Raw genomic sequence first — 27,869 nt, 5'->3', positions numbered from 1 at the left:
AAACAATCCACTCAATAAAAATCTCCTCTTGTTAGCTGAGTTGAGTGTGCCTTGTGTTATCTTGCCAAAAGCCAGGTTATGATGGTTTACTGAAGCAATAAAACAATGTGCTTTATGGAACATTGCATCTATTTTATGGCCTGGTTTATTCTACCTATATAGTTGATCTACTTAACAGCACATCCCTGGGGCTTCATTCCAAGTATGTCAGTAGCTCATTCCCATTTCCATATGATATAAGGGTGGTAGGTGTGGCCACCACATGGCCAGTACTTGAAGTAAGGATCCCAGAGGTGACCTGTCTTTCTAGAATGTTTAGCTGCAAGTTGGAGGGGTCGAGGATCAGAATGTAGCCTTTAACTTCCATTCCAGGCTCTTTCCTAGATGCAGTTTTAAGTAAAAGTATGGCAGATCTCTGGACTTGAGGGTACCAATGCTCTACTTCACTGGGCAGAAACCACTTATCAATCATGACACGCCTCCTAGCTGAGCCCAGATTTGACAACACAACTCTCTGGAAAGCCAGATGATTGTAGCAGGAATCTTAAAAGTTCTTATTAATAAAATCAAACCCGAGGCGAGTTATTGGGGTCCATGCTGGTAGATCAGAGAGACAGAATAAGCCACAGCTATCTCACCTGGCCGGATCCTCAGCTGGTCTTGTCTCTTCAGACTGGAAGCCTCTGAGTCCTCATCCAGAATGGGTCTCAGCTGAATTACTGCTCAAAAGCCTGAATGCTTAACCAGCCAAATCCTTAACCAGCCAAAATGCTTCTAGTTTCTGGTCCTCACGCCTTATATATCTTTCTGCTTTCTACCACCACTCCCTGGGATTAAAGGATGGCTTTCTGGGATTAAAGTTGTGTGCCACCATGCTTGGCTGTTTCCAATGTGGCCTTGAACTCACAGAGATCCAGAGGGATTTCTATCTCTGGAATGCTAGGATTAAAGGTGTGAGTGCCACCATTTTCTAGCCTTTGTATTTAGTGGCTGTCTGTTCTCTGACCCCAGATAAATTTATTAGAGTACACAATATTTTGGGGAACACAATACCACCACAAATGATAGAATTCATCAAGCTACAACTTAACAGGCTGACCTTAAAAACCCAATGAGCACTTACTCTACACATGCTGACATGTTATTGGAGAGGGCACCAGCACGGACCACCACCGGAGCTATTCTAATGGTATTGCCCTGGCACACACACTCTAGACCTTCTAGAAGACAAATGCTCTGGAGTCAGAAATGCTTAGACTCAAAATCAGCTCTTGCTCTTCCTAAGCAAAGTTCCAAAGTTCCTTTGATGAACTTTTTTGAAGTTTCCTCACTTCTTAAAAACAGTATTTTGAGGATAAGATGGTTAAATGGAAGAGTCCAGTGAAGTGAGCAGTCCATTGCCTAGCACAGAATAAATGTTAGATTGATGTTAGTATGGCTGCTGCTGATCATGTCTGATGTCGATGATGATGATGACGACAACCATGACCACAACAAAGACAGTTTTTAGCAACACATCTCAACAATTCAGAGGACTGTTGGCAGGTGTGGTGGGTTGACTGAAAATGGCCCCCATGGGCTCATATAGTTGAATGCTTGGTCCTCAGTGGTACTGTTTGGGAAGGACTAGAAGGTGTGGCCTTGTTGGAGGATGGGCTTTGAGGTTTCAAAAGCCCATGAGAGGCCCAATGTCAGTCTCTCTGCTTGCAATTTGCAGATCATATGTGAGCTCTCAGGTACTCCTCCAGTACCCAGCCTTCCTGCCTGCTGCCATGCTCCCCACCAGGATGACCATGGACTAACCCTCTGAAACTGTAAGCAAGCCTGAAATTAACAATGTTTCCTTTTAGAAGTTGCTTTGGCAACAATCAAAAACACCAATGACAGTCAATGTTGGAGAGGATGTGGAGCAAAGGGAACACTCCTCCACTGTTGGTGGGAATGTAAACTTGTACAACCACCGTGGAAATCAGTATGGCGGTTTCTCAGAAAATTAGGAATTGAACTGCCTCAAGACCCAGCCATCCCACTCTTGGGCATATACCCAAGGAATGCTGATTCATACCATAAAGATACATGCTCAGCTATGTTCATAGCAGCACTATTTGTAATAGCCAGAACCTGGAAACAACCTAGATGCCCATCAACGGAAGAATGGATGGAAAAAATGTGGTACATATACACAATGGAGTACTACTCAGCAGAGAAAAACAATGAAAGCATGAAATTTGCAGGCAAATGGATGGAACTAGAAAAAATCATCCTGAGTGAGGTAACCCAAACCCAGAAAGACAGTTATGGTATGTACTCACTCATAGGTGGATTCTAGATATAAAATAAAGAACAATCAGACCACAACCCATAGAACCATGGAGGCTATATATATAGCATGGAGGTCCCTAGGACGACTGTGGCTTATAATAAATTTCAGTTTTATTCAATTATTGAAAAAAAATAACCAAATGAATGGAAACACATGAACTATGAACCAAAGGCTGAGGGGCCCCCAGCTGGATCAGGCCCTCTGAATAGGTGAGACAGTTGATTGGCTTGGTCAGTTTGGGAGGCAACTAGGCAGTGGGACCAAGTCCTGTGCTCATTGCATGAGTTGGCTGTTTGAAACCTGGAGCTTATGCAGGGACACTTGGCTCAGTCTGGGAGGAAGGGACTGGACCTGCCTGGACTGAGTCTACCAGGTTGATTGCAGTCCTCGGGGGAGGATTTGCCCTGGAGGAGGTGGGAATGGGGGGTTGGCTGGAAGTAAGGGGAGGGGTGGGAGGGGGGAGAATAGGGGAACCCGCAGCTGATATGTAGAACTGAATGGTATTGTAAAATAAAATTTAAAAAAATCAAAAAAAAAAAAAAAAAAAAAAAAAAGAACTAGCTAAGAGCAAGCCTAAGCTAAGGCCAAGCTTTTATAATTAGTAAAAAAAGAAAAAAGAAAAAAAAGTTGCTTTGGTCATGGTGTCTCCTCACAACAGAATAGTAACTAAGACAGCAGGAGACACCTGGGATTCTAGATGGCAGATGCTTCACAAAGCTTGACTAGTGTTTGCTCTCTGGCGCCTCAGCAGGTCTGGCTCTGCTACTGCATTTTCTCTGAAGGTGTCTCACCTCTAGAAGAAGGCCATCGCTAGAGAGTGGCTCCCTTTTGGGGTCAACAGAGTTAGGAAGCAACAGACATGGAGAACTAGAGGGGAGGCAGCCATGTAAAGCTACATGGTTCCACTCAAAATCTAATTGCAAAAGGTTCATAGTGGGAAGAGACAGGGGGAAGAACAGCTCGGTTTGAGGAAAGCTGTGTGGACCAGGCATGTGGAGGAGAGCTGAGGCTTGCCAAGGGAAAAGTGAAGAAGCGGACCCGGGGCTGCTCTTAACTGATGCATGCACCCCCACCAGGGTCTGGCATGACAGATGTCTCTTCTAGTCTCCTCCCTCGGTAATTTTGACTCTCTGCTTTTCCCCTCTGGGAAGGAGATGAAAGTTTAGGCTGGCAGGAAGCGCACTCCAAACCCCGGCTGCAGCCTCCGGCTTCATCTGCAGCATTGTTCAGCGTTGTTCCTCGGGCCAGTTCAGCCCGTGCCCTGCTACAGGCACTTCCATGTAGCCAGCCTTTCCCTTTATGAACCCCGTGGGTAGGTGTTGACCCCTCTGGCTTAGACAAGGGTTTGATTTTTTTTTTCCGTTCCTTTCCTTCCACTACTTCCCTCACCTTTTTCTTTTTGAAGGCAAAGTTATGTTTCAAAATGCAAAAATCGTGCATATAGTCTTTCTAAGTACAACACCTTCACATTCATTATATCAATCACAAGGTAAATCAGAGCTGCCTGTCAAAAGGGGTCTATGCATGGTCTTCTCCTGTGGTTCTCAAAGAAGGCCCCAGAACAGAAGCACCAAAATGGCCCAGGAACACATTAGAAATGCACATTTTCTGCCTCTCTCCAGATAACTTTACAATGGGGTGTTGCAGGAATCTTAAAAGTTCTTATTAATAAAATCAAGCCTGAGCCAGGTATTGGGGTGAACTGGAAGATCAGAGAACCAGAACAAGCCACAGCTACCTCACCTCACTGGATCCTCAGCTGATCCTGTTTCCTCAGACTGGAAGCCTCTAAGTCCTCATCCAGAATGGCTCTCAGCTGAACTGTGCTGCTCAAAACCTAAAAGCTTAACCAGCCAAATGCTTCTAGTTTCTGGTCCTCATGCCTTATAAACCTTTCTGCTTTCTAGCACCACTCCCTGGGATTAAAGGCTCGCTTTCTGGGATTAAAGGCATGTGTCACCATGCCTGGCTGTTTCCAATGTGTCCTTGAACTCACAGAGATCCAGAGGGATTTCTACCTCTGGAGTGCTAGGATTAAAGATGTGAGTGCCACCATTTTCTAGCCTTTGTATCTAGTGGCTGTTCTGTCTCTGACCCCAGATAAGTTTATCAGGGTGCACACAATATTTTAGGGAACACAATACCACCACAATGGGGTCTCCAGTCTGTCCAGGAAAGGCTTCTTGGTGACTCTGATGCATACTTGGTCAAGCTTGGGAGTCCTCGCGGTGACCAAAGCTCCAACACATGTGCCTCTTCTCCAATGAACAGACTAGGAAACCGAGACCCATGGTAATGTGGTCAAGGTCATTTCTGCAGCCACTCAACAAGAAGGTAACAGGGTGGCAGGAATTACCAAACAAAAACAGACAAGTATGACAGTAGCCTTGTCCTCGTGAATTCACTTTCAACAAACAAGAGCACAAAGAAAATGGAGACAGGATGTTATTAGTGACACTAAGAAAACAAACGTGGGAACAAGACTGAGGGGGGCTGGAAAAGGGCCCCCGGGAGGAACGGCAGGGAAGAGCTTCCCGAGCAGTGGCTGTTCACTCGGAACTAAGACAGGCGCTGGCCTCTGCACAAGAAGAGGCATGGGGTTGGATGTGGGGCGAGGGCCTTGGTGGCTAGGATTGGAAACATTGTTAAAAGAGGGTCTTAGTGCAGATTAGACACAGCAGAAGAGAGGATCAGCGAATGTGAGAGCATGTCAGTAGGAAACAGTCTCACAGAGGGAAAAGAAGGCAGAAAACCAGAAAAGACTGCAAGATATGCAGGAACCTAGGAAAAGATCTAAAGTGTAGTGAAGTTCTGAAAAAGAGAAGGAAGTAGCTGGAGAGACTCTTCTCGGGGATCTACTGTTGACCCTCGCCTTTCCCTTTACCTCATGACACATCTTAGCCAAAATCACATGCTTTCATCCCAACTAGAACACGAGCAGTCTTTTTCCACTTGAGTTTGCAGAAAGCTCCAGCAGAGGAAGGAACTGGAGTCTCTTGACTCCAACACATACCAGGACCTCTCGCCTAGCTGTGTCCTTGTGGAGAGCCAGAGCAGACAGCTTAGTGACAAAGGGGAAGGACCCTCCTGGCACCTTCTCAGACATGCTGCATAAGGACATGATGAGACCACCACAAAATTGGTTTTGCATCTTTTACCACCGACACCTTCTTGTTAAAATCCCGCAACTCTCTCCTCCTCTGAGAAGGCAATTGATAGTAAATGTGTTATGGAGAATGGAGACTTAGAGGGAGAGAAATAAGAACCATGTAACCAAAGTCAAGACATGACTTCCCAAAATCCCATCAGATGGGGAAAAACCCCCAGTGCATTGTCTTACCTTTTCAGTAAACTGGGACAAACCTTAAAAGTCCCTTTGCACATACACATCCATTCTATAGCTCTATGCAGCTGATCTATATAGTCAATTTGTATGCACAAAATGCGCGCGTGTGTGTGTGTGTGTGTGTGTGTGTGTGTGTGTGTGTGTGTGTGTGTAGCATATATACATGCTGCGGGATAATGCTCTTGTACACTGTAAAGATTTGTCACTCCTATTGGTTTAATACAACGCTGATTGGCCAATAGCCAGGCAGGAAGTGTAGGTGGGGTGACCAGAATAGAGGAGCTCTGGGAAGAGGAAAGGCAGAGATAGAGCTGTCAGTCAGACATAGAGGAAGCAAGATGAGAATTCTGGACTGAGAAAAGGTACCAAGCCACGTGGCTAAACATAGACAAGAATTATGGGTTAATTTAAGCATAAGAGCCAGTTAGTTATAAGCCTGAGCAATAGGCCAAACAGTTTATAATTAATATAAGCCTCTGTGTGTTTATTTGGGACTGAATGGCTTCGGGACCAGGTGGGGCAGAAACTTCCATCTACATTGTGCAGGTACATGTATGCAAATTCTGGAAGACATCAAGTGTTGTCATTTATCATTCTGCATCTTAATTACCTTGAAGTTGCATTTTCCATTAGGTTACGATGGTAGCCACCAGGTCCCAGCAATCCCCAACATCACTGGGGTACGAGGTGCACATAGTCATGCCTGTTCCCTGCCCCTTTTCCCCCTGCCCAGGTCCTAGAGACCAAAACTCAAGTCTTCTTGCTTACACAATAAGCATTCTCACCCACCTATCACCTCCTCAGCCCCTGTAGTTGGCAGATGAACCTAAGTACATGACTATATGTTTACCCATCCCCAGCATGCTGTGGTTTTGTGTTGGTTAGTTATGTTTGCTTGAGATAGAGTCTCACTATGCAATTCAAGCTGACCTTGAACTCATTATGTAACCCAGGCTGGCCTCAACATTTCCATACTCCTGCTTTTGCACCACACTTGCAAATTTTGTTTTTTATTAGCATCATTTCTTTTCAGTCAATCAGTATAATGTAAATTTGGCCCAATTTAGTAGGTTTCCTCTGCCATGAGTCCAATATACAAGAATAAATACGTAAGATTGTGGAAAAGAACCAGGTGATTGACGTCCTCTTAAGCAAGCTGTGTGGACTGTCCAAGATAAGGTGGCGAGTCAAGGCTCCTCACTTTTCTTTGGAATACTCCTACTCTCACCTAATCTGCCAGTTACAAATTCTCCTTTCAAGTGCATGCTACTGGCTGCTTGACACTGGCTGTTAATGAGGCCCAAGACCGAGAGCTGGGGCTGGAAGGGCTGTGTCCCTAAACAACGCATCTGTGCGATGCATACGTTTCCACGGAGGGGCACAGGAGGGAGCTGACTCTAAATGAGCAGTTGGCATGGGTCAACACTGTGCTGAACTCTGCAGTTCTGGAGTCTCCATCCACCCTCCTGCAGATCTCCTGAGGTAGCATGGCGGCTAAGTTCACTGTCAAGTTGACTAGATCTGGATTCATCTGGCAGCCAGGGTGTGTGAGTGTTTCTGAGTGATGTGACTGAGGTGGGAAGACTCACTTGGAATTCGGGCACATCATGCCATGAGCTGGGGTCTCAGGACACATAGAAAAGAGGGGAAGAAGAGTTTGCGAATCCAGTTCTCTGCCTCCTGATCATCTTGGATGCAAAGGGTCCAGCTGCATGCCTCTGCCACCATGAACTTTGTGGACTGTTCTCTTAAACAATCTGTCAATATAAACCCTTCTTCTTAAGCTGCTTTCTGTGACAGACTCATAGTACAGGTAGAGACATTACTTCCTTGTAATACTGAGGATGCTGAGGCTTGAGTATTGCGGAAGTTGCAGACTTCCCAACTTGAGTCCCAGTCACTGGTCTCCCCTGCTTGAACCATCTCTGTGGCTCCTCCCTCCAAATCCTGAACTTTTTCTGCAACATTGGCCATCAGCCAGGCCCCTCCCACAGGATGACTACAAATCCCCTTAATATCTTTGTTTTCACTGATCAGTTGCCATTTCCAGAGGCAGGGGGTGCCCAGTGGGTTTCTGCAGCCCCCACACAAAACAATTAATGTTGGCCAAGTGCCAGCTGATGATGCTGCAGATGTAGTTTAATCAATGTGCTCAAGACCTTTTCTCCAAGAGCCTGGACTTTTCAACAGCTCCTATAACTGCCTGAATTCACTGCACCTGGATCATCTCAAGGAAGAAGCAATGGAGATGATCACACTCTGGACTTCCTGAACTCAGGCTGGCATAATGTGCAGTTACAGAAAACATCAAAATGCCATCTTGCTTGTGTGACAGTGCTGACAGTGAATTAGAAGGAGCCAAGCTGCCCCAGTCTGGGGACTGACTGGGTGGGGGACTGTTCCTTTCTGTTTTGGACTGATAACAAGTTTTTAATAACTATAATGTTCACGGATGCTTGGAATCCTCAATACAGTTTGGAGGATGTCTTTGTTACTTCCTGTTGCTGTGATAAAACATCACGATGAAGGCAACTTATAAAAGAAAGTATTTAATTGGACTTACAGTTCCAGAGAGTTTAGAGTCCATGATGACAGAGGGAGGGCATGGCAGCAGAAATGGCTAAGAGCTTGAATCTCAAACCACAAGCAGGAGGCAGAGAATACACCAGGAATGGCATGTGTCTTCTGAAACCTCAGAGGTGACAACCAGTGGCACACCTCCTCCAACAAGGCCATACCTCCTAATCCTTCCCAAACTGTTCCACCAACTGGGGACCAAGCATCCAAACATATGAGCCTACGGGGGTCATTCTCATCCAAACCACCGCAGGGGACTATGAAGTCTACCCTCAGAGAGTTGTGAAGTCCATGCTGTCTTTTCCTTTCTTCATAAGTACTGACGGCACTGCTTGCTCCATGTTGAGTTTGCTGAAATAATCTGGATGATTAACTCTAGACTCTACTCCACGGCCCTTTTCACCAAACTTTTCATTAATTTTCTTTTCAACTAACAAAAGGAAAAACCCCATCAGCCATTTCCCCACTAGGGGTCCAGTACTGGATTCATTGCAAGTGGCTTATGACTTCTTTCCCTGCTCTTTAGTAACTGCCCAACGCGTGACCCCTGAAGTCACATGTCTCCAAGGAGAGCTATGCATGTGACCTAATGCAAAAAACATACTTAGAACATGAAGGGATTTTTTTTTTTGCAATGTTTTTGGTAGATTGATTGTGTGGTTCATACATGTGAAACTCTGTAGATAATGTCATGCTACAACACATCAAAATAAACCTATATGTGCACTGGGCAACCACTGGCCATGCGTTGGGTATCCCTAGATTTAATGTGTGGCCCAGGGAACCCCAAAGCTTGGACACTTGTGCTTTAACACTTCAGGGGTTTTTTGTTTGTTTGATTAATTTTGATTAAAAAATCTAAAAAGTTGAGTGTAGCGGTGCTTTCCTTCATTCCAAGCACTTGGGAGGCAGAGGCAGGCAGATCTTTATGAAGTCAAGGGCAGTCTGGTCTATATCTAGTTCTAGGCCAGCCAGGGATACATAATGAAACGTGTGTGTGCGTGTGTGTGTGTGTGTGTGTGTGTGTGTGTGTGTGTGTGCATGCGTACACATGCAGGTGTGTAGGCTTTCTCTACAGTGAGGAAACCCTGGTCACAAGGTCAGCTTGCTTTATAGAGTTTCAGAGATAATAGAGAACAAAGCATCTGAGTGTGCTGAGCACCCCACCCAACACAGCATTCTGTAGTTCAAGCGACTCCTGACATTTGCAATGACCATTTCATTTAATTATCAGACGATGGTCTGAGGACCTCACTAAACGATCAGCTCCATCAAAGAAATCCAGTGACTTGTCTCGTTCACCATTGTCTCCTCAGAACTTAACTGCCATGTCCACCCTACAGAAGAAGATGCTTAATAAACGTTTGGTGAATGAAATACAAAGGCTGAAAATTTCAAACTGACAGTCTATGGAAGAGCCTTCTGTGGGTGTCACAAATGAGCCATCCTGGGCACAGCTATTCCCTTCTGCTCTATCACTGTCCAAGAAACAGGACACAGGGGTGGCCCACAGAGCCGAGTGAAGCACCAGAGATGGTCAGATGGAGTTGCTTCTCCCTCTGCTTTAAAAGCTCACTTTTCATATTTACCCTGTATATGTGTGTGTGTGTGTGTGTGTGTGTGTGTGTGTGTGTGTGTGATATATATCATACACATATCCTTGTATACCTGGGGGAGGGGTATAATCTGATCAAATCATCTGTAATCGTGCTGCCAAATGATAACAGTTAACATGGTGTTACCTTTCTGGGCTTCATTTCACACACAAACGATGCTTTAATTATGGGAGATTACTTGACTCTCTGATCATAACTCACATTAACGAGATGCTTAACTTGCGCCAGCCACCATGCCAAATACCTGACATGCCTGCCTAAAGCCCAGAGAGTAGGTGCTTACTATCAGTCACTTCTCAGGACAGAGATGGGTCTTGGGGGCTGAGGAAATCAAGTAGCATCCTCAAGGTCAGAGTCTTGGCGGCAGAGCCAGGTTTCAGTTCCAGCCATCGGACTCCAGAACCCAGTGGGGCTCCTGCAGATGTTTGCTGAACAAGGCACTGAATGAGCTGACTGCGTGTTCAAGCACCCACTCTACGGACAACTAAGCCACTGTGTGTCTGTCTGCCAGCTGGATGGCTGTTGTCTTAGAAATGCTCTGAATCTTGTCATTCCTATCATCATGGGTCACTAAAGCTAAGCATGGTTCTTTTTGTTTTGTTTTTGTTTTTCGAGACAGGGTTTCTCTGTGTAGTTTTGGTGCCTGTCCTGGATCTTGCTCTGTAGACCAGGCTGGCCTCGAACTCAAAGAGATCCACCTGGCTCTGCCTCCCGAGTGCTGGGATTCAAGGAGTGTGCCACCACTGCCCGGCCAGGCATGGTTCATTCTAAACAACATAAACTGCATTTTCTTGGCTCCTTCTTCCCACAGCCATTGGTGATGTCTTCCCAAGGGGAAGCCTAAGCCCCTCTTTCCATCACCCCTTCCATGGTCGCTCACTGCCTAGGTTTCTGTCTCCCACAGACACACCCGCAGGCCCCTCCCACTGCTGGCCCTGCCGGCAGAGGCCACGCTGGTCACTCACACTTGGTGCTACTGCTCTGCCACTGAGTCCAGTCTGAAGATGAAAGAGGGACCTCTTCTGCTGGTACAGGTGCCGTGAGTGCTGGTACCACAGCCACCATGCAAGTGACACCAACACCACCATCGCCAGGCACACAGCTGCCGTCCCGAGGTGGGGAGAAGAACTTGTGTGTACTGTGCACTTGGGTCCCACTGACTTTTAGGCCAAAGGAGAGCAGATCTCTCTCAGTATCTACGGGGATTACCTCTAAGAACCCCACAGGTACCAACATCTGCAGATGCTCAAGCCCCTGATATAAAATGGAACAGTCCTGGCACAGAACCCACAGATCTGAAAACTAGATTACTTACAGTATTGAATACAACACCAATGTGCTGGGATGACTCTTACACCGCTGTGTTTAGGGACAATGACAAGAGTAGGCAGACTGTCCATGTTGGGTACACACGCATTTATTTTCCACACAGACTTGGTTAAATCTGTGAAGGTGGAGTCAAGGACTCAAAGGCAACCGCCCTCAGGATGACCCCTCACTCTGGACCACCTCGGGAGTTTCCTCAGAGAGAGTCCCTCAACCAAACAGATTCTTGAAAAACTCAGCTTACTTCCAAGACATCTCGGCATCTTGCAGGGCTGACAGGTGAAGCCACGCAGGTGCCAGGTGCCGGTTGGGCTTGGTGACAAGTACTTTTACCCACTGATCCACTTGCCTGGCCCCAGACTCCTTCCTTAAGGAGTACCCAGTCCCATGCACTGCACGGATTGGCTGAAACAAATGAGTTCATGTTAAAGTTTCAAGGCTTTAATTCCATGACTTGAGGTCTAAGAGGCATAAGGAGAGTCAGTACAAAATGAAAATCCAGGGCTTCTCATTCAAGGCATTAAGAACTCCGAGGAAAGAGGACTGAGCTCTAGCTCAGCGGTAGGGTGACAGCCTCGCATGCACAAGGTCCTGAGTTCAAAAACTGTGTTTGGGGGTTGAGGAGAAGTTCAAGTTGGAAATAGCACAATACTAGATCTCATGCAGAGCCTTGTGTGACAGCTACACATCGAAGCCATCCTTGCAACAAGGACATAAAAAAAATATACTTTGGAAAGCCATTTTAATACATAAGCATGAGTTCTGATTTCTGTGAAAGAATGCTAAATATTTGCAAGTATTTACAAACCAAAATAGGAAACATCACAGAAAGATGTGCCATTCTTACAGAAGCACAGTTATAACTCAGCCTTGTAGTGTGTGGCAATGCAGGAAGAACACTAGTGTGTGTTTGTTTTCATCAGAGCCTCCACACCCCACTGGAGTCCTATGTCAGAGAGAAGCACAGAGGGGCTGCGAGTCTGGACACGGCACAGCACAGCGTGGTGGGCAGTGAGGCATTGTGGGTGAACGGCACACGAAAGCGGTCCCTACACCAGAGGTATTATGGGGCAAGAGATAATCAAACAGAAATAGAAGGGTTTGTTGCCACAAAACTAGGTGTCACCCAACCCTCATCAACTCTCCCAATCCACTGTTGTCTCAAACTCCAGCAAAGCGTTGGTTTGGGCTAAGGGGTCCTTCACCCTGGGTCAGTATTAGCCTGGCCATTCCCACACTGCACCACTGTTTTAGTTTAATCTCTAATGCCGTAATAAAACACTCTGACCAAAAGAAACTTGGGGGGAAATGGTTTATTTTCTCTTATTGGTGGTCACAGTCCATCATTGAGAAAATTCAGGGCAGAAACCCAAGCCCAAACCGTGAAGGAATGAATGCTGCTTGCTGACACAATCAAGTTTACACTTAATAAGCTTTCTAAGATAGCCCAGGACCAACTGCCCAGGGAATGGTGATACCCGCAGTGGGATGAGCCCTCCTACATCCATGAACAGTCAAGACAACATGTCCACAGGCAAATCTGATCTGGGCGATCCTTCAGTTGAATCCGTCAATTCCCAGGTGACTCTGGGCTCTGCCAAGCTGACAGCTGCCTCCCATTGCAGGACACTATGTGGCTCACCACCATTAACACACAGACTCAAGGGCTCAAATGAGGATGGAAAATGCTTGAACAGTTGGGTTTGTCTTCTCTCCACCTCAAATGATGTGGAGGGAAAGTGGGACAGGCCATGCTCCCTGAGGCCCCTCCTCTAGTGGACCTTCTGATCTAAACAAGATCACCTGGGCAGACAGCGGAGAGTTTGTAGGGAAGTCTCAAGGAACACGCAGGCCATGATGCAGGTGGAACCATTCCTCAGGGCACCAAGCTGAACGCAGAATTCAGCCCGTGAGACCACATACCATATTTATATGCTTCCAGGCTGCCACGGATACTCTCTTCCATCCCAAACTGTATAGCTACAGGGGCAGGGCATGTTTACATACATATGCACGTATGTGTACACACTGGCATATGCAACATGAATATGTGCACATATGCATGAAATATGTATGTAAGTGTATACATACATATACTTAACGTAGGCATATACACAAGCAGGCAAGGAGAAAGAATATATACATGCATATGTATAACCATTTAGCGTAATTCAGCTTTATTAAATTCAACCAACAGTAAGAGTCTCTGCTGTATTTCAGTCCTTGGCTAGGCACGCGAACACAAGGTTAAATGAGTGTCATTCTCTCAAAGGAACTCACCATCCAGAGAGGACACAAACTGAAAACCAAAGTGCCTCTACCTATCGGCTGTTTACCAGAGGAGGCAGGGTGTCTTCTGGAGGTCTAAACTGAGAGCAGCCAAGATGGACTTGACCCATGCGAGATGGGCTCCGGTCTCAACTTCACTTCTTGGAGACCATGTGATGATATCCAGCATGCAACTTGAGCTGCAGAGCCCCTGTTATGAAGTTGAATATCTACGACAGTGCCTTCTCCTTGGAGTGTCAATCTTAGGTGATGTAACACTGAAAGCCCTTATACTTCTGGGCCCCCAGAAGGCACTCAGTAATGTGAGCTATCATTCTGTGTATCATTATCAATTATCATTATTAAGAAGAACGTTAAATTGGAGCAGGTACAGAAAGACGGAAAGGCCAGTCTAACTCAAGAGGCACAGGAGGAGCTCTGTGGACGCTGTGTGGAGCTCAATCTTTCTAGGAACAGGTGCTTGTGAGAAGACCAAATGAGGAAGGGCAAGCAGTCCAACTGAGAACCAGTTTGTTCAGAGGCCTGGAGGCATGAAACATCCCAACAGGCCCAGAGAACCGCCATACTCAGAGTAAGGGTTAGATCGAGGTCAAAGAAGAACTGGGGTGAGATCTGGAGAAGGTGCTCAAGAGCTGAACAACATAATACCACAAATCAGGTTTGCCTCTCAGAGAGTTTAGGTAAGTTAACCGGACATGACTTTACCTTTCCAGGGTCACCATGTGGTGACCAGTTACTGCAAATACCACTGCTGCCGTCCACGTGATCCTTGCTCTACATGATCAAAAGTGTCTTGTTTCAGTTTTTGTAACTAATTAGCTTGTTTTTTTCCATTTTGACTTAGATGCCATGGAAGGTTTTCTTTACCACTAATCCCTTCCCAGTGATTTTTAAATACCTATCCTTCTCACCACAAGGAGACTCTTAAGTGGCCACATTTTTCTGCACTCACAGGATTCACACAGCAATGACTTGCCCTCCGAGGAGGGTGACTGCAATCGCAGCCTCAAGGGCCAAGACTCCAAAATGGAGATGGGTGTGAGAGGACAGGCCAGAAAGCGTGTAGAACTGTTCTCAGGAGCTGAAGGCACATGTGTCTGGGGCAAAAAGCACTAGGAAATAAACAACAGCCCCAGGGACTGTGAGAGGCACAAAGAAGGTCACCTAAGAGGAGAAAGACTCAGGGTGACATGATGGGTCGTGGGGAGGAACCAGCCTAAGATAAGACTCAATGTTAGTGATGGAGGAGCGCCCCCCAACCCTGGGTAGATGAAAGAGACTTCTGAAATAAATCCGGGACAGTTTTCCTCATGCTTCATTCCCGAGCACAGCCTATCAGCCAATCCTGTCGGTTCTCTCTGTCCAAGTGTGCCTGAGCACCTTCTCTGCCAGGCTCCAAAGTGGCAGAGCTGAGTGTCCAGTCTCTGTCTGCACTTAGTAGGCTCACTGACTAGAGAAAACAGCTTGATGCCACAGAAGGACACATAATCCAGCCATGCTGGACTTGGGGAGGCAGAGAGAGTTCTGCTGCTAGCACTGAGCACCCAGTAGGTTGCGAGTATTGGCCCAGATGTGTGTGGGTGACCCTCCTCTGACAAAAACCATCAGGCCCCAATTCTCACTCTTCAGTATGAGAGAAAACAGAAGCCACAGCTGGGAAGCGGGGGAGGTAAACAAAAGAGGATGGAACACCACCTCTCAGACACTCCTTACCTCTTCAGACCTTTGGGTCTAGTCTTGGATTTTCATTAAGCATTGATTTTTCCATCTCAGTTTCCCCCATACCATAGCATTGTTCCCAAGTGCCCATGTATTATCCTGCAGTTGTGCCAAAGACCCTGTAATGCGCTCTGTGTGTGCACATGTGTTCATGTGTTCTCAAGTGCTTCTGTGTTTAATTCACACCCAAGCAGGGAGGGGCACATAGACTCAGCTGCCCTGCCCTGCTGTGGGGTCATCTCTGTGGGGGGTTAGCTGTTGCTGCAGTCAGGGGGACTAGCACCAAGGATGGTTAGCTTGTTTTGCTATGAAAGAAAAACAAAAAACAAACAAACAAAAACAAAAACCAAGGTTATCAGATCAACCTACAAGTTCGTGTTTACTTTAGGGGCAACTGGGTATTTCAGAAAGCATACCCGGAACAGTGTAGGCAGACACAGAAAAATAGCAGCTTCAAAATCTTCTCAACTTGTCTCTCAAACCAAGAAACAACTGAGCAGACACCTGCTGGGCAGCAGGTACAATCCAGCTCACTGAACCCAGCCGGAATTGTTCCCATCACTGGTTTCTTTTCAGTATTTAAAGCAGTGTGTTGTGGTGCTGTGGCTGTTTCTCTTTAACAGTTCTGTTGGTGGTGATTTTAACACTTGCATGACCATGCAGAGCTTTCTGAGACAACTCTTAGTTTTCTTTTCTTCTCATCACTGTTTACTACCCAGAGCAAAATAAATAAATAAATAAATAAATAAATAAATAAATAAATAAATAAATAAAATTATTCTTTTCCCCTGATTTTTTAGAGAAGGGAAAGAAATTCTAGCATCTGGGGTCTGGGACCACTTGAAAAGTCTGGGCAGGGACTGCTAACGACCTCCCAGAGATAATCCAAATGGCTGATTTAGCAAAGCCCATTCTTGACCTTGACACAAGACAAGACAGGCAAAGGGGAAGGACTTGGGAGGGCAGAGCCAAAGAAAAAGGATCATAGAAGCTGGCTCAGATCTCGCCAGGCCCCCTCCCCCATTCAGCAAACACCTGGCTGAGTTGGAAAACAGGGCCGGCCCAACCTTCCTCCTGGCAGCAATTGAAGCTGTCAGCTCCTGCTTGTCACCGGCTGCACTGGAAGGCCCGGGGCAGCCACAAGAGCCCTAATTAGGCAGAAATGACACTTCCACAACTGACCTGCCAGGACCTTTGGCGGACCATTTAACATCATTAGTTAACATTTTTAAAAAGTGTGAATGTAAATGAACAGCCAGCGGCTTTCAATGGGGTCTGTCGGTGGCATCCCCGCCCTTCTCACTCTTTCTCTTTTTGCATGAATAGCCCACTTGTTTTCTCCGGAATTGGAGGGAGGAATGAGGAAGGAGGGGTAAGAAGACTATCCTGAAAACGGACAGACATGTTAAAGCATAAACAAGCTCGGAACACCAGAAAGGCTGTCTCTTCTTGCCTGCATATGGCACCACATGTAGCCGATCTCCAGGGCCACCAGCTCGGAACTAGGAGCCGGCAGGAGCCCAAGAAGGCCAACAGACACCAGTCCCCACTCCATACGCTGTCCGAAGTCCCTCTGAAACACCCTTTCAAACCCCTTCCTGTGGTCCAGCTGTGCCTTCTGGGGAGCCGATGTGGCTGGGTGTGCATAAGTGTAAATGTACCAGTTCCCGATGTGCCCGGTCCCCCTTAAGATGCCCCATCCAATACTTACACAAGTGAGTTCATTTCCTACCTGCTGCGGTTATTTCCCACTTTGAATCACACTTCATTTTGCTCTTTCCTTTACACCCACAGAATCCGTACACACCGACACTCTCCATCTGCAGGAGGGGAAGAAAAGAGTTTCACTGTGAACACTTTGCTTTGTGTCCTTGTGCCTCATAAGTCACAGACCCCCGCTGGCTGACAGTTTGGGAGGAGGGATAGCAGAGGTGCTTCGCTCCTGGCTCAGGGTACCTTGGTGCCCAGTCCCAGTACCTCTGTTGTTGGCCTTGGGTGCTTACTTAGTCCTGGGCCTCAGATGTTTTCATCTGTAAGACAGAGAAAATGCCTCACGGCATCAAGTGAGAAACAAGAAAGTAAAGTATCACAAACCCAGGAAACTGTCATCTGGATATCAGGAGTTATGGATGGGTGAGAGCTGCCCGAGCCAGGAACCACACCAGGTTCTCATCCTTGACTTTTCGTGGTGGGACAAAGTAAAAAATTAGTCCTTGTTTTCCAAGGCACATTGGACACAGCAACCAGAGCACCCAGGTCCCTTCTTGGCCTCCCCCACCCTGCTTAGTTAGTGTTCTCCAAACACTGAGGTACACGGATGTAAAATGACCCTCACAACCATGGGTAAATGAGCTTTTTACTCCCTCTTCCGGACCCCACACGGCATGAATGGGAAGCAGACCTCATCTACTTCTGGGCTTCAGGAAGCCCTGAGAGCAGTCATGGGTACATGGTAGATGCATGTACAATAAATGTGTGGTGGGATGCAAGAGTCCAGCTCCCAGGACTTGAAGGGTGGGCCTGGGTGCTACACAAAGCCTGGGCAGGAGAGTCATGCTTGTGAAATCCCGCAAAGGGTGTGTGGTGGGAAAATGCCTGTGTTGAGCCATGAGACAGAAGCAAAAAGAAAACAGTATTAGTTTGGGGGCGGAAAGAGAGAAAATACTTCACGGCCCTTCCCTTAGTAACATTTCATGGAGAGGGAGGGAGGGGAACCTCCTCCTTGAGGCATTTAGTGCTTTTAAGCTAAATACCTCTGCATATTAAGCAAACAGAGAAAAGCCAGCTAGAAGATGCCATCCAGTTGAACCACACTGGGCTCAGAAAGCCTGTAGGAGGTGTCGGGTTTGACCCCTTTCCCCATCACATGCCTGGTCCCAGCCCCGCTGTTTAGCATAGTGGCTCCTCTCCAGCTGTGGGGCTTATTGAAAGCCTCTAGCCCCCGCCTGGCTTTGGCACATTTTCTGCAGGTCCCTCCTACTGTGGCCACAATGGACTGCTCGGGAGGTTTAGACCGGCGACAGCCACAGGAAGGGAGGCGGGCAATAGCTGAGAGAGTGCAGTCATTGTCTTAAAGGGCCAGTGACACTGTGTGGCACTACCACAGGGCCTGGGCTCTGGGACCTGCTAATGAGATGGGGCCTCTCCCCCCACTCGCTCTTTCTCTCTTTAATGATTTAACTTGATCGCTTTGGTTCCTTTCTGGAAAGGGAATTGCTCCATTGATCATATAAAGTCATCGTCTGTAAGACATTGCAGTGCAGAAGCACCACTCCTTCCCTGGCTGAAAATGTCACAGCAATTGAAAAGCTCTTAGCCCAGTGCAAGAATGAGGTGGCTGAAGAGAATGGTCTTTGCATATGACCCCAAGTACTCCTGTGTTCCTAGAGTTTGGAGATGTGACCGGAGAGGTTTCAGAGGGAGAATTTCCCTCCTGTGGCTCGCCAGGATTTTTGCATAAGACTGAGAGGCTGAGCAAGCATATTTAAGAAACAAACCCCAAACATCCTTAACCTTAAAATTAGATATAGTCAGAGAAATTATTTTCTTAATGACTCACGATATTCTTTTCTTAGAATCCTGTGTTCAAAGGGCACCCCGCAGGTGCAGCATGATTTAGGAGGGAAGATACAGCACCTTCTGAGTGAGGGCAGGGCCCCTGGTTTGGGAAGGAAGAAAGGACGCTCTAATTGTCAGGGTTTGCTGATGTTTCTGACTTGTCACTTGGCGGCAGCAGTGCCACGCTGTGGGGAAGGGGACCACACACTTGAGGAGTTTTCATAAACAGCTTTATTAAATAAGCATTGCCATGCCGAGAAGCGGGAGTAATTCACTTTGGGGGGGGGTTGTATGCATGGACCTCGCGGCTAAATAGGCAGGAAACTTGTTAGTAATCTCCCTTTACTCTGACAGGTGAAAGTCCAGGTCTGTATAAACAAGAGGGGTGCTTGTTTCCAGCACCGCTGGCTGGAAGTGCGGCTCCTGATGCTCCTCCTCTGCGAACAAAGCCTCAGGTGAATCACCGCCAAGCACCGCGGGTTCCTTTGCATCCTGTGAGCTAGGACAGTAGACATGATCATCACTGCACTTCTTTAAAAGGCAGAACACCTGCTGGCTTGCTGACAGAGAAGACCACTTACAAGTTCAAATCTGAAAAATGCAGAGGATGCTGCATGCCAGCGCCGGGTGAAAGGTCACTGCACAGGTACCCTCACTACATGTAAGTGCAGCAGATGCGTCATTTGGAACTTAAAGACTTGGGGGTTCAGATTGTAAAATCTCACGTTGTTAGAACACAGAAGACAGATGCTCAATCAGGAAATCATATGCACTACACCACATTACACCACACATATTAAAACACATATTTCCCCTTATCTACTTATCCAACAAAGAAAATAAAAGGGGTGGGAGAGTGTTCTTTAAAGTTAAGCCTATTAAGTAAATTTGTTCCTTAACTATGAAGAATTAGGTTGGAAGCCATTAAATGAACCTTAAAGTTTATTTATATTTATATTTAAAAAGCATTTTAGAGCTGGGTGTGGTGGTGTACACCTTGAATCCCAGCACTTGACAAGAGCAAACAGGTAGATCTCTGTGAGTTGGAGTTAGCTTCACATAGTGAATTCCAGGCCAGCTAGAACTATAGTGAGACTCTATCTCAAACAATATCTTACACTTTTGTCAGTAAAATGAGACAATTAATTAGATACATAACCAGATTATTAATCTAGAACTACATAAAATATGCATATGCTCAGAAGTTCTGTCTGGCTCTAAGACTGTTAGCTCAAAAACACAAAGACTGACCATGTTGAGAAATAGCTGAGTGATAAAGAGTCTCACGGTTACTTCCTGAAGCTTTGCCTATAAAACAGTGGTCTGGACAGGAAAGTAGGTTGAGGCTAGCCCCCGAGGCCAAGAACAGGGGAACACGAATACTTGGGGTAGAAACCCAATCCCCATAATCAAAGACTAGGACAGAATGCGGGCTCATGGTACTGACCAGACTGCAAGCTTGTCTGTCCAGACTGCAGGCTTGTCTGTCCAGACTGCAGGCTTGTCTGTCCAGACTGCAGGCTTGTCTGTCCAGGTGTGGGGGGGAGCGCGGGGGAGGGGGGGTCAGGGGTGAGGGTGGCCAGCCTATGCCAGGGCTCAGGCTGCCGGTGTCATCTGTATGAACGTCAGAGTACGTGTGTGTGTGTGTGTGTGTGTGTGTGTGTGTGTGTGTGTGTGTGTGTGTGTTGGGGAGGGGGGTGATGTGGTTATACCATGTCTCTGGGGGGAATAAAAAAAGACTATCTGATGAAGAACGCAACAAGCCCAAAGGATCAAAATGTCAAATCTCTAGTAAGTACCACAGGACTGCTGCCATCTCCTGTGCTCTCTCTGCTCTGCGCACGACGGGAATCCCGGAGTCCAGACCGAGTCCTGCTTTACAGCTCACTCCTAGTGGGGATCTCCCTAGCATGTTTTAAATCACGAGGTATAAATTAATCTTCATTATTTTAATGAAGTACATCCGAAATTCATATTCAACAAACTTTGTAAAGCTGCTGGGTGTGTGCTTAAAAGTTAATAAATGTATTTTAAAATGTTGCCTTGTTCCTACATGCATGATCGTCTAATTGGGTAAAAGCACACAAGTGATGAGAACCACATCCCAGGCTCATCTGCAGTTGGTTTGAGTAGTTATTCCCAGGGTTAAAATCCAGACTTGTGGTGAAAGTCACAGACAGCTCAACCTGAGCTTTTTAATTTACTTGTAAGTCTACACATTTGTATTTGTTACTGACATGTATCTCAGGCACCAGAATTTACCAAAAGCATGTGGTCAGATTCTTTTTACTTGTTCAAAAAGCTAACCTCAGGCTGATGGGTATGGCATTTGCTGAAGTGTGTGTTTAGCATATAAGGTCATGTGTCTTCCAGCTAGACAGGGACGCTGCTTGAATGTCACTTTACAGCACCCGAGTCAGTGCAGAATCACAGGCTACGGGAAGAAAGAGCCATGCTAGGCCTTTGTGGAATGCAAGAGGGCATGCTCAGTGAACGTTTGGAACAGAGTGGATGGTGAGTCAGACAAGACTGTGGCCACAGGAGCCGACTTCTGTCCGTCCAACGAAAATCTCTTCTGCAGTTTCTCTTCTTCTGGAAGCCAGAAAGCCTGACTAACCCCAGGAGTTTGCTGTTCTGTCCTTTTCTTTTCAGTTTGATACAAATCCCAGCCTCCTTCCTCCAATGATAGTCTCCCAGAGTTACAGATTATTTTTAAATGTCTGATTGAAATGGACACACACTTGTAGTTATCAATACCAGTGCAACTGAATCCCTGGGATGACTCACAAATGCCTACCACAAGCTATGGATGGCACAGGGTGGCACCAGCAGTAAAATCCCTCGCCTACGTTTAGGGAGCACAGTGTGCCTCTCATAAATAGAACGAAGGACAGACCAACCCAGATGTGGCATCAGCCTTAACCCAGAGGGGTCAAGTGTGTGTGACAGAGCCAGGGTCTGTTGGTACCAGGAAGGACACCAATGTTTTTCTTGACATTGGGGCTTGAACAAGAGTGTGTATAAAGTTCTGGGGTGCCCCCAATGAGTCTGAGTCAAACCCAGATAGCATTCATAAGGGAAGGGGAACATGAACACACACACACACACACACACACACACACACACACACACACACACACACACATTTGGTCCCTCAAACAGGAACTCTGCTTTTAAAGTTCTAGGGATAGAAAACTTCGTTAGTAGCGCAGAGAGCTTAGGTTAGCTGATAGGGCCCCCCAACATTCTCGGTCCTGTGAGCCTTTCCTTTTCGTTCTCCTTGCATTTAAGAGCTGAGTGCAGGTGCTTGGTTGTGAGCATTGAGAATGACATTTCAGTTTTTCACCCTCACTGAATGTTCCCTCTTGGAGGATTAATGGAAGCCCTGTTTTTCTGAGTAAATAATCCTTATCACTACTCCTACAATATTATCCCCACATCCTCTGCTAGCATGTAATTCAATGCATTATATTAAATTGGGAGCGGAAATTTAACCTAGTGCATTACTCAACTCTGAAAAGTGCACAGTGCTCCAGTGATCATCCACCTATGACTGGAATATTTGAAAAACAAGATTAAATCGCTACTGAGAAATTTGCCTCAAATGACTTCATTCACTTAAAGGTCCTAGAATTCACTTCCCAAAATTACAATTCTTGAAGAATAATTCCTGCTCTGCATTTGTGACTACCATTTTTTTTTTAATACTGAAAAGACTAGAATTCTTAATGTGTTAAACAGGACAATACAAAGACAAGTCCAGCCGGAGACATAAAAGAGCAAGGATGGCAAACCCAAGACCACTACACGGTCAGCTAGAAATGCAAAACCGTAAGTCCCAAACTTCTGACAACCGAATGCTCTCTGTCTCCCAAGCTTCAGCATCACTACCAGACTCCGAGCCAGGCTCCCGGCAATCAAGTGATAAATTCGAGACAGTCTTTTGATTTTGCTAATAAGAAAGAAATTACTCCTCTTAAGCAGATTAAAGTACAACTTTGGGGAAGCTGAAATCCCCTTCAGTCAGGTTCTTAAGTTTAATTACAAAAGTCAAACAACGTATTAACTCTCTCTCAAGTGCAATAACAAAATTGATAAGGCAAAGAACTCCAGGGGCCAGGAAGATGGGAAGGTCTAAACCTCAATTCCTTTCAACAGTGTTAGAGAAAATATTTGGGGGGGCGGGGGTTGCCACAACTTGATAAAAACACTTGGGAGGCTGGAGAGAGCACTTCATGCTCATGCTGCAGATCCAAGTTCAGTTCCTAGTGCACACACTGGGTTACTCACAACTGCCTGTAACTCCAGCTCCAGGGGATCCAATGTCCTTTACTGGCCTCCTCGGGCACCAGCACACATAATTAAAGTAAACAGTAAACAAGAAAACAAACGCCCACCCAACAGGCCTCTTAACTGGCAACCTTTCTCTTTCTTATTTGCTGCCTGCTATGTGGAAAACATACAGGACAACACATTCTTCACTCAAAATAAAAGCAATTACCTTATTTTGCTACTTGTATCAAGGAAATCACAGATGTGAAAAATCTAGTTTTGTAGAACATTTTCTTAGCATTCCTTGGCTTTTATTAGACCTGTCCTTATGCCACAAAATACCTTCAAGCTGGATTTATGCCCATAAAGCTTGTAAAATTGCAATCTATTTTAAAATGGCAAACTAGGTTATTAGAGAATCTCTTTGGCCTGGTCTTTCCCTCTTCTCTTTATGTTCCAAACTCGCTGGATAATTGCCTCACTTCTGGCTGTACAGAAACTGCTCGTCTAATTCCTGAAAAATACCAATTAAACTGCCAGCACAGCATCTCCAGTGTGTGTCCGTGGGTCTTCAGTGTCAGGGGCCCTTGAACAAATGACCGGAAGGCTGCATCTGAAACAGCACTGACGGGCTGAACATTCACACTTTAGCTCCGGCTTAAGCTTTCTGCTTTGCCAGAAAGCGAGCGAGAAATATCACATCAACTTTATAATGCTGTGCAAGTGCTAAAGGTTATGACAAAAGTGACGATTTTCCAGGAGACTAATCACTTTCAAAGGTCACTAATATTGTTTTAAAAGGAAGGGGTCTCCATTCTATTCAATCTAGATTTCTGTACAGAGCTAAAGAAAGGTTTTCAACACAACAGCACAAAACCGCAGCAAATGCCGCACTTGCCCTTCCCCTGGTTTCTTTGGCGAGAACATCAGTTTGTATTTGTGAGGCATAAAAGGGGAAGTCTAGACGGATTTCGGTCTAACCTCACAGCAAAACTATGAAATTAAAAATACTAATCAATGAGGAAATGGATTCAGAAGTTATGTGAATTGTAGAAGGTCACAGTTGAGGCCATGAGTTCTGATTCCAGAGCTTCTGGGCTTTCTTGACTGCATCTGCTTCCTTCAATCATGCTTGGAGGAAACCTCAGTCCTTCTCATCCCTGCCTGACTCAGAGCAGTGCTTCTTAACCCTGGCTGCAACTGAGCATTTTAAAAATACTTCTGCATGAGTCTCATACATGAGCATGACTTAGACCTGGAGAATATTGAAATTTAGAGCTGAGGAAGGGCATAATTAGCATTTTCCAACATGCCTCTTTAGAGTGTTTAAATTCTAATGGTGCTTAGACAAGTAGAATCTACAGGTGGCTCCAGTGTGGTGGTCAAAACAGGAACTAGTCATCGAGAGAGTCAGAAGATTTACCCTGTGTCTTCAAAGACTTCCATGTGAGTTCTTCATCTGGCTGTGCCATGGAGGGGCACTGAAGACTGAAGAGCTACCATGACAGAACAGAACCTATGGGAATGGGAATGGTGCATGATGGTAAAGGAATGGGTACCAGAGTCAGGTTTCACTCCTGCTCTGCAGAAACTGTGTGAACTCTGGCCAATCACCTATATTTCCACATTGGTTTGCAATCTCAAGAGGTCTGATGCCTGGAGTTGCTGCTGGGAGTTTTGTTGTTACTACTATAGTGATAATGACTACTGCCAGGGGGCACTGGTAAATAAAAATAAAATGTGAGAAGCTTTTTTATTAGTCAATCATTCCTACCTTACTTAGCATTCATTTTCAGGTGTTTATATTTGCTGTTAGTTTGGCAACCCTACTTCTCAGCTTTGACAACCAAGGAAGGAAAGGAAGGTGTTACTCCTCCCATTTTCCATGCATTCTGTCTCTAGTTTCTAGGAGTCTGTGATTAAAGGCACCTGCAGTCACGTTCATTAGTTCCCTGTGAAAATGATTTTCAACACAGATGTCAAATGCAGGAAAAAAGAATTAACAAGCACTTGATAGCAGCCCCCAAGTTGCATCTAAACAATCACTCTTGAACATTAAAGTCGTGGCAAATAGGTTCCGATCTAAATAGAGGCGTTGGATAGGACAGAGAAATAAAAATGAACGAATACATTTGTCTTCATCCTCATCAAGTTATGAAATGACTGACTTGAAATGCAAAATGCGTTTTGTTCCCTCTATGAAGGGTCTCCAACTAGCAGGTTGAGACAAGTGGATGCGTCTCTAATATTTTCTCTTGAATCACAACTACAGAGTAGAAGGGGTCCAGGAGGGAAACAGCCTCACTGGTTCTCAATCATGAACTCTATGCAAGAGGCTCCCAGTTCTAAACACACGCCAAGCACATCCCCAAGAGAGTAAAGGCTTAGCTGTGCAGACAGTCTCTTTTGTGTGTGCAAATCATCTACAAGTAAATTATAAAGGCCTATGAAAGCACTGCTGTGTTTACAGCTACTATTACCTGTGGGATGGTCAAGTACTCCATTGTTGTTGTTATTAAAAGGGTGTCTATAATTGGGTAGTGGTGGTGTACACCTTTAATCCCAGCATTCCAGAGGCAGGGGCAGGGAGATCTCTGTGAGTTTAAGGCTAGTCTGGTCTACATAGTGAGTTCTAAGACAGCCAAAGCTACACAGAGAAACCCCCATCTCAACAAACAAAAAAAAAAAGGGGGAAAAGGGGGGTCTTCATACTCAAAAGGATTAGAAAATACAATCAATCCAGACCTCTGTGTACTGAGAGGCAAATCTCAGATCCCAACATAGATATTCTCATTTCAAAACTGCTCTTGCCTCCCACTCTACATGTAGATCCCTGTGACATCCACAGTGCTGGTGTATGCATGCTCTCTCTAGTACCACATCCTCTTCCTAAAGGGTGGGCACAGTCCCCTCCTGTCTCTGTGTGTGTATGCTAGGCACCTTCACCATCTCCGAGCCTCTCCTTCTGCTCGGTACCTTCTCTCCCACCCCCAACTCTCCAGCTTGGTATTTTTAAGATTAACCTCACACCAACTCCTTTCATGTTCTGATGCTGTAGAAGAGTCCTTAGACGTTTAGTCTCAGTAGAAATGGAAAAGGAATCACCAACATATTATAACAAAGGTGTGAGGTTTGTACACCATTTGCATACATCTGGTTATATTCTTTAGCAAACTCCCAATGTTCCCGATGTTTACTTGTGGAAAATAAAATTGCAATATTAATAAATAATCTTTTGACTAGAAGCTGGCCACACTGACAGGCTGTTAATACGTGTAGAGCATAGAAAGTTTCCAGATGAGTTTTCAGGTCTCTGGTTTCAGTGTACTGATGACTCACGACAGCGAGTGCAGCCGAGATGCCATCAGAACTTCAGTGCCCTGGAACACTACCTGGCCTGTGGCGAACAGTCAAGAAATCTTTGTCCGCTGAATGGAGAGAGCAGACAGACAGGGACTTATGCTTCTCTGACTTCACCCAGTTTCATTTTAGAGGAGATGGAGTCTAAGCAACTAAGTTACTAATAACCCCTTCTTAGTACTCAGTCCTTCTCTGGGCTTTGACTTAAATACCCTTCCCTCCAACATACTATAATTTTCAGTCATATAGGTAATTCATTTGACGAAAACTAGATACTACTAATATATAAAAAGAAAAGCTTCCAGGGAACCACTGCCCGAGTACAGCATGACTACCATATCCCTTCAGACTGTCCTGTGTGTGCACAGTCACACACACCTGGTACATCACCAAGCCTCTCCCCTGGCCTTTGGGACTGTCGCTCTAAGTTCATTTTGTCTGTTTCCTCTTATGGCTCCCGCCCTCCTCCTGTGTCCTCAATCTGTCCCTTCTGCAGCACTTAGCTCCTATTTCAAGAGGACTGTGTCCCACTTCCCTCCTGCCAACATCTCCATTCTCCAAGTTGTTATACTATGAAGACATCTTCTAGCTGTGTCTTCAGACCTCCCTTTTTCTCCAGGATTCCCAAACTCAAGGCCAGCAGGTGGAGAGCCCAGGGCACATGTCGCTGTCCTGGACCACTCTGTAGACCGGGCTAGCCTTGAACTCAGAGTTCTGCCTGCCTTTGTCTCCTTAGTGCTGAGATTAAAGGCCTTGTACCACCACCAATATCCTACTTTTGAAAACTTCATACTACTCTCAAGTCTTCTTTGGTTCCCCAGCCTCCATCCTATCACCTCAGAAAGTTCATCCTTTCTCTTCACCTTTCTCATCTATCTTTTCCCAATGGCAACTTCACTGTTTAACCCTCTAACCATTCTCTACCCGGATGTACGGCTTTTTGTAGAATCAAGCACGTGTTGCTCTTGCCACCGTGGCCAGCCGGCCACTTCTGTCTTCCCATCCTATACTTTTAGAAATGCTCCACTCTTGCAGAATGGCATTCAAAGCCTCTAACAACTTTTCTGCATTATTATTATTCACCCAACTCCAAAACATTTGTCAGTTAAGTATTTATTGGTGGTTTTTATGTGCAAAACCTATCCACTCATCCAATAGCTATTTGCTGACCATCTAATCTACTAGAGAGTGTACTGATGCTGTGGATGCAGTATTGAATAAGACATGCAAACCCTGATCTCATGGAACACAGAGGTCAGTGGGTCAAGAACCCATTACACAGTGGTCCCAACCCAAATACTTCCATTAAAACATTAAATGAGGGCTCTGGATATAGCTCAGCTTGTGGAGTGCTTGCCTGGCATGCGAGAAGGCTGGGGCTCCATCCCCAGCTCCAAATTAACCAGGCATGGTGGCTCACAGCTGCAATCCCAGAACTGAGGAGGGAGAAGGCAGACCACAAGTTCAAGGTCATCCTCCACTA

General features: G+C 45.8%; 1 protein-coding gene across 1 annotated transcript in view; it reads right to left on the bottom strand.

Moving 5' to 3' along the window:
* Window positions 1-27,869, bottom strand: part of Hspa12a (heat shock protein family A (Hsp70) member 12A) — a 158,327-nt gene that overhangs the window by 128,773 nt on the left and 1,685 nt on the right. The window contains exon 2 of the mRNA XM_037205720.1: window positions 16,929-17,016. Coding sequence (XP_037061615.1) covers window positions 16,929-17,016 — 88 coding nt within the window. The remainder of the gene's footprint in view (window positions 1-16,928; window positions 17,017-27,869) is intronic.

Source organism: Peromyscus leucopus, chromosome 1, assembly GCF_004664715.2.
Source record: "Peromyscus leucopus breed LL Stock chromosome 1, UCI_PerLeu_2.1, whole genome shotgun sequence".
NCBI classification, from domain to species: domain Eukaryota; kingdom Metazoa; phylum Chordata; class Mammalia; order Rodentia; family Cricetidae; genus Peromyscus; species Peromyscus leucopus.
This window is presented reverse-complemented; position numbering and strand designations above follow the sequence as displayed.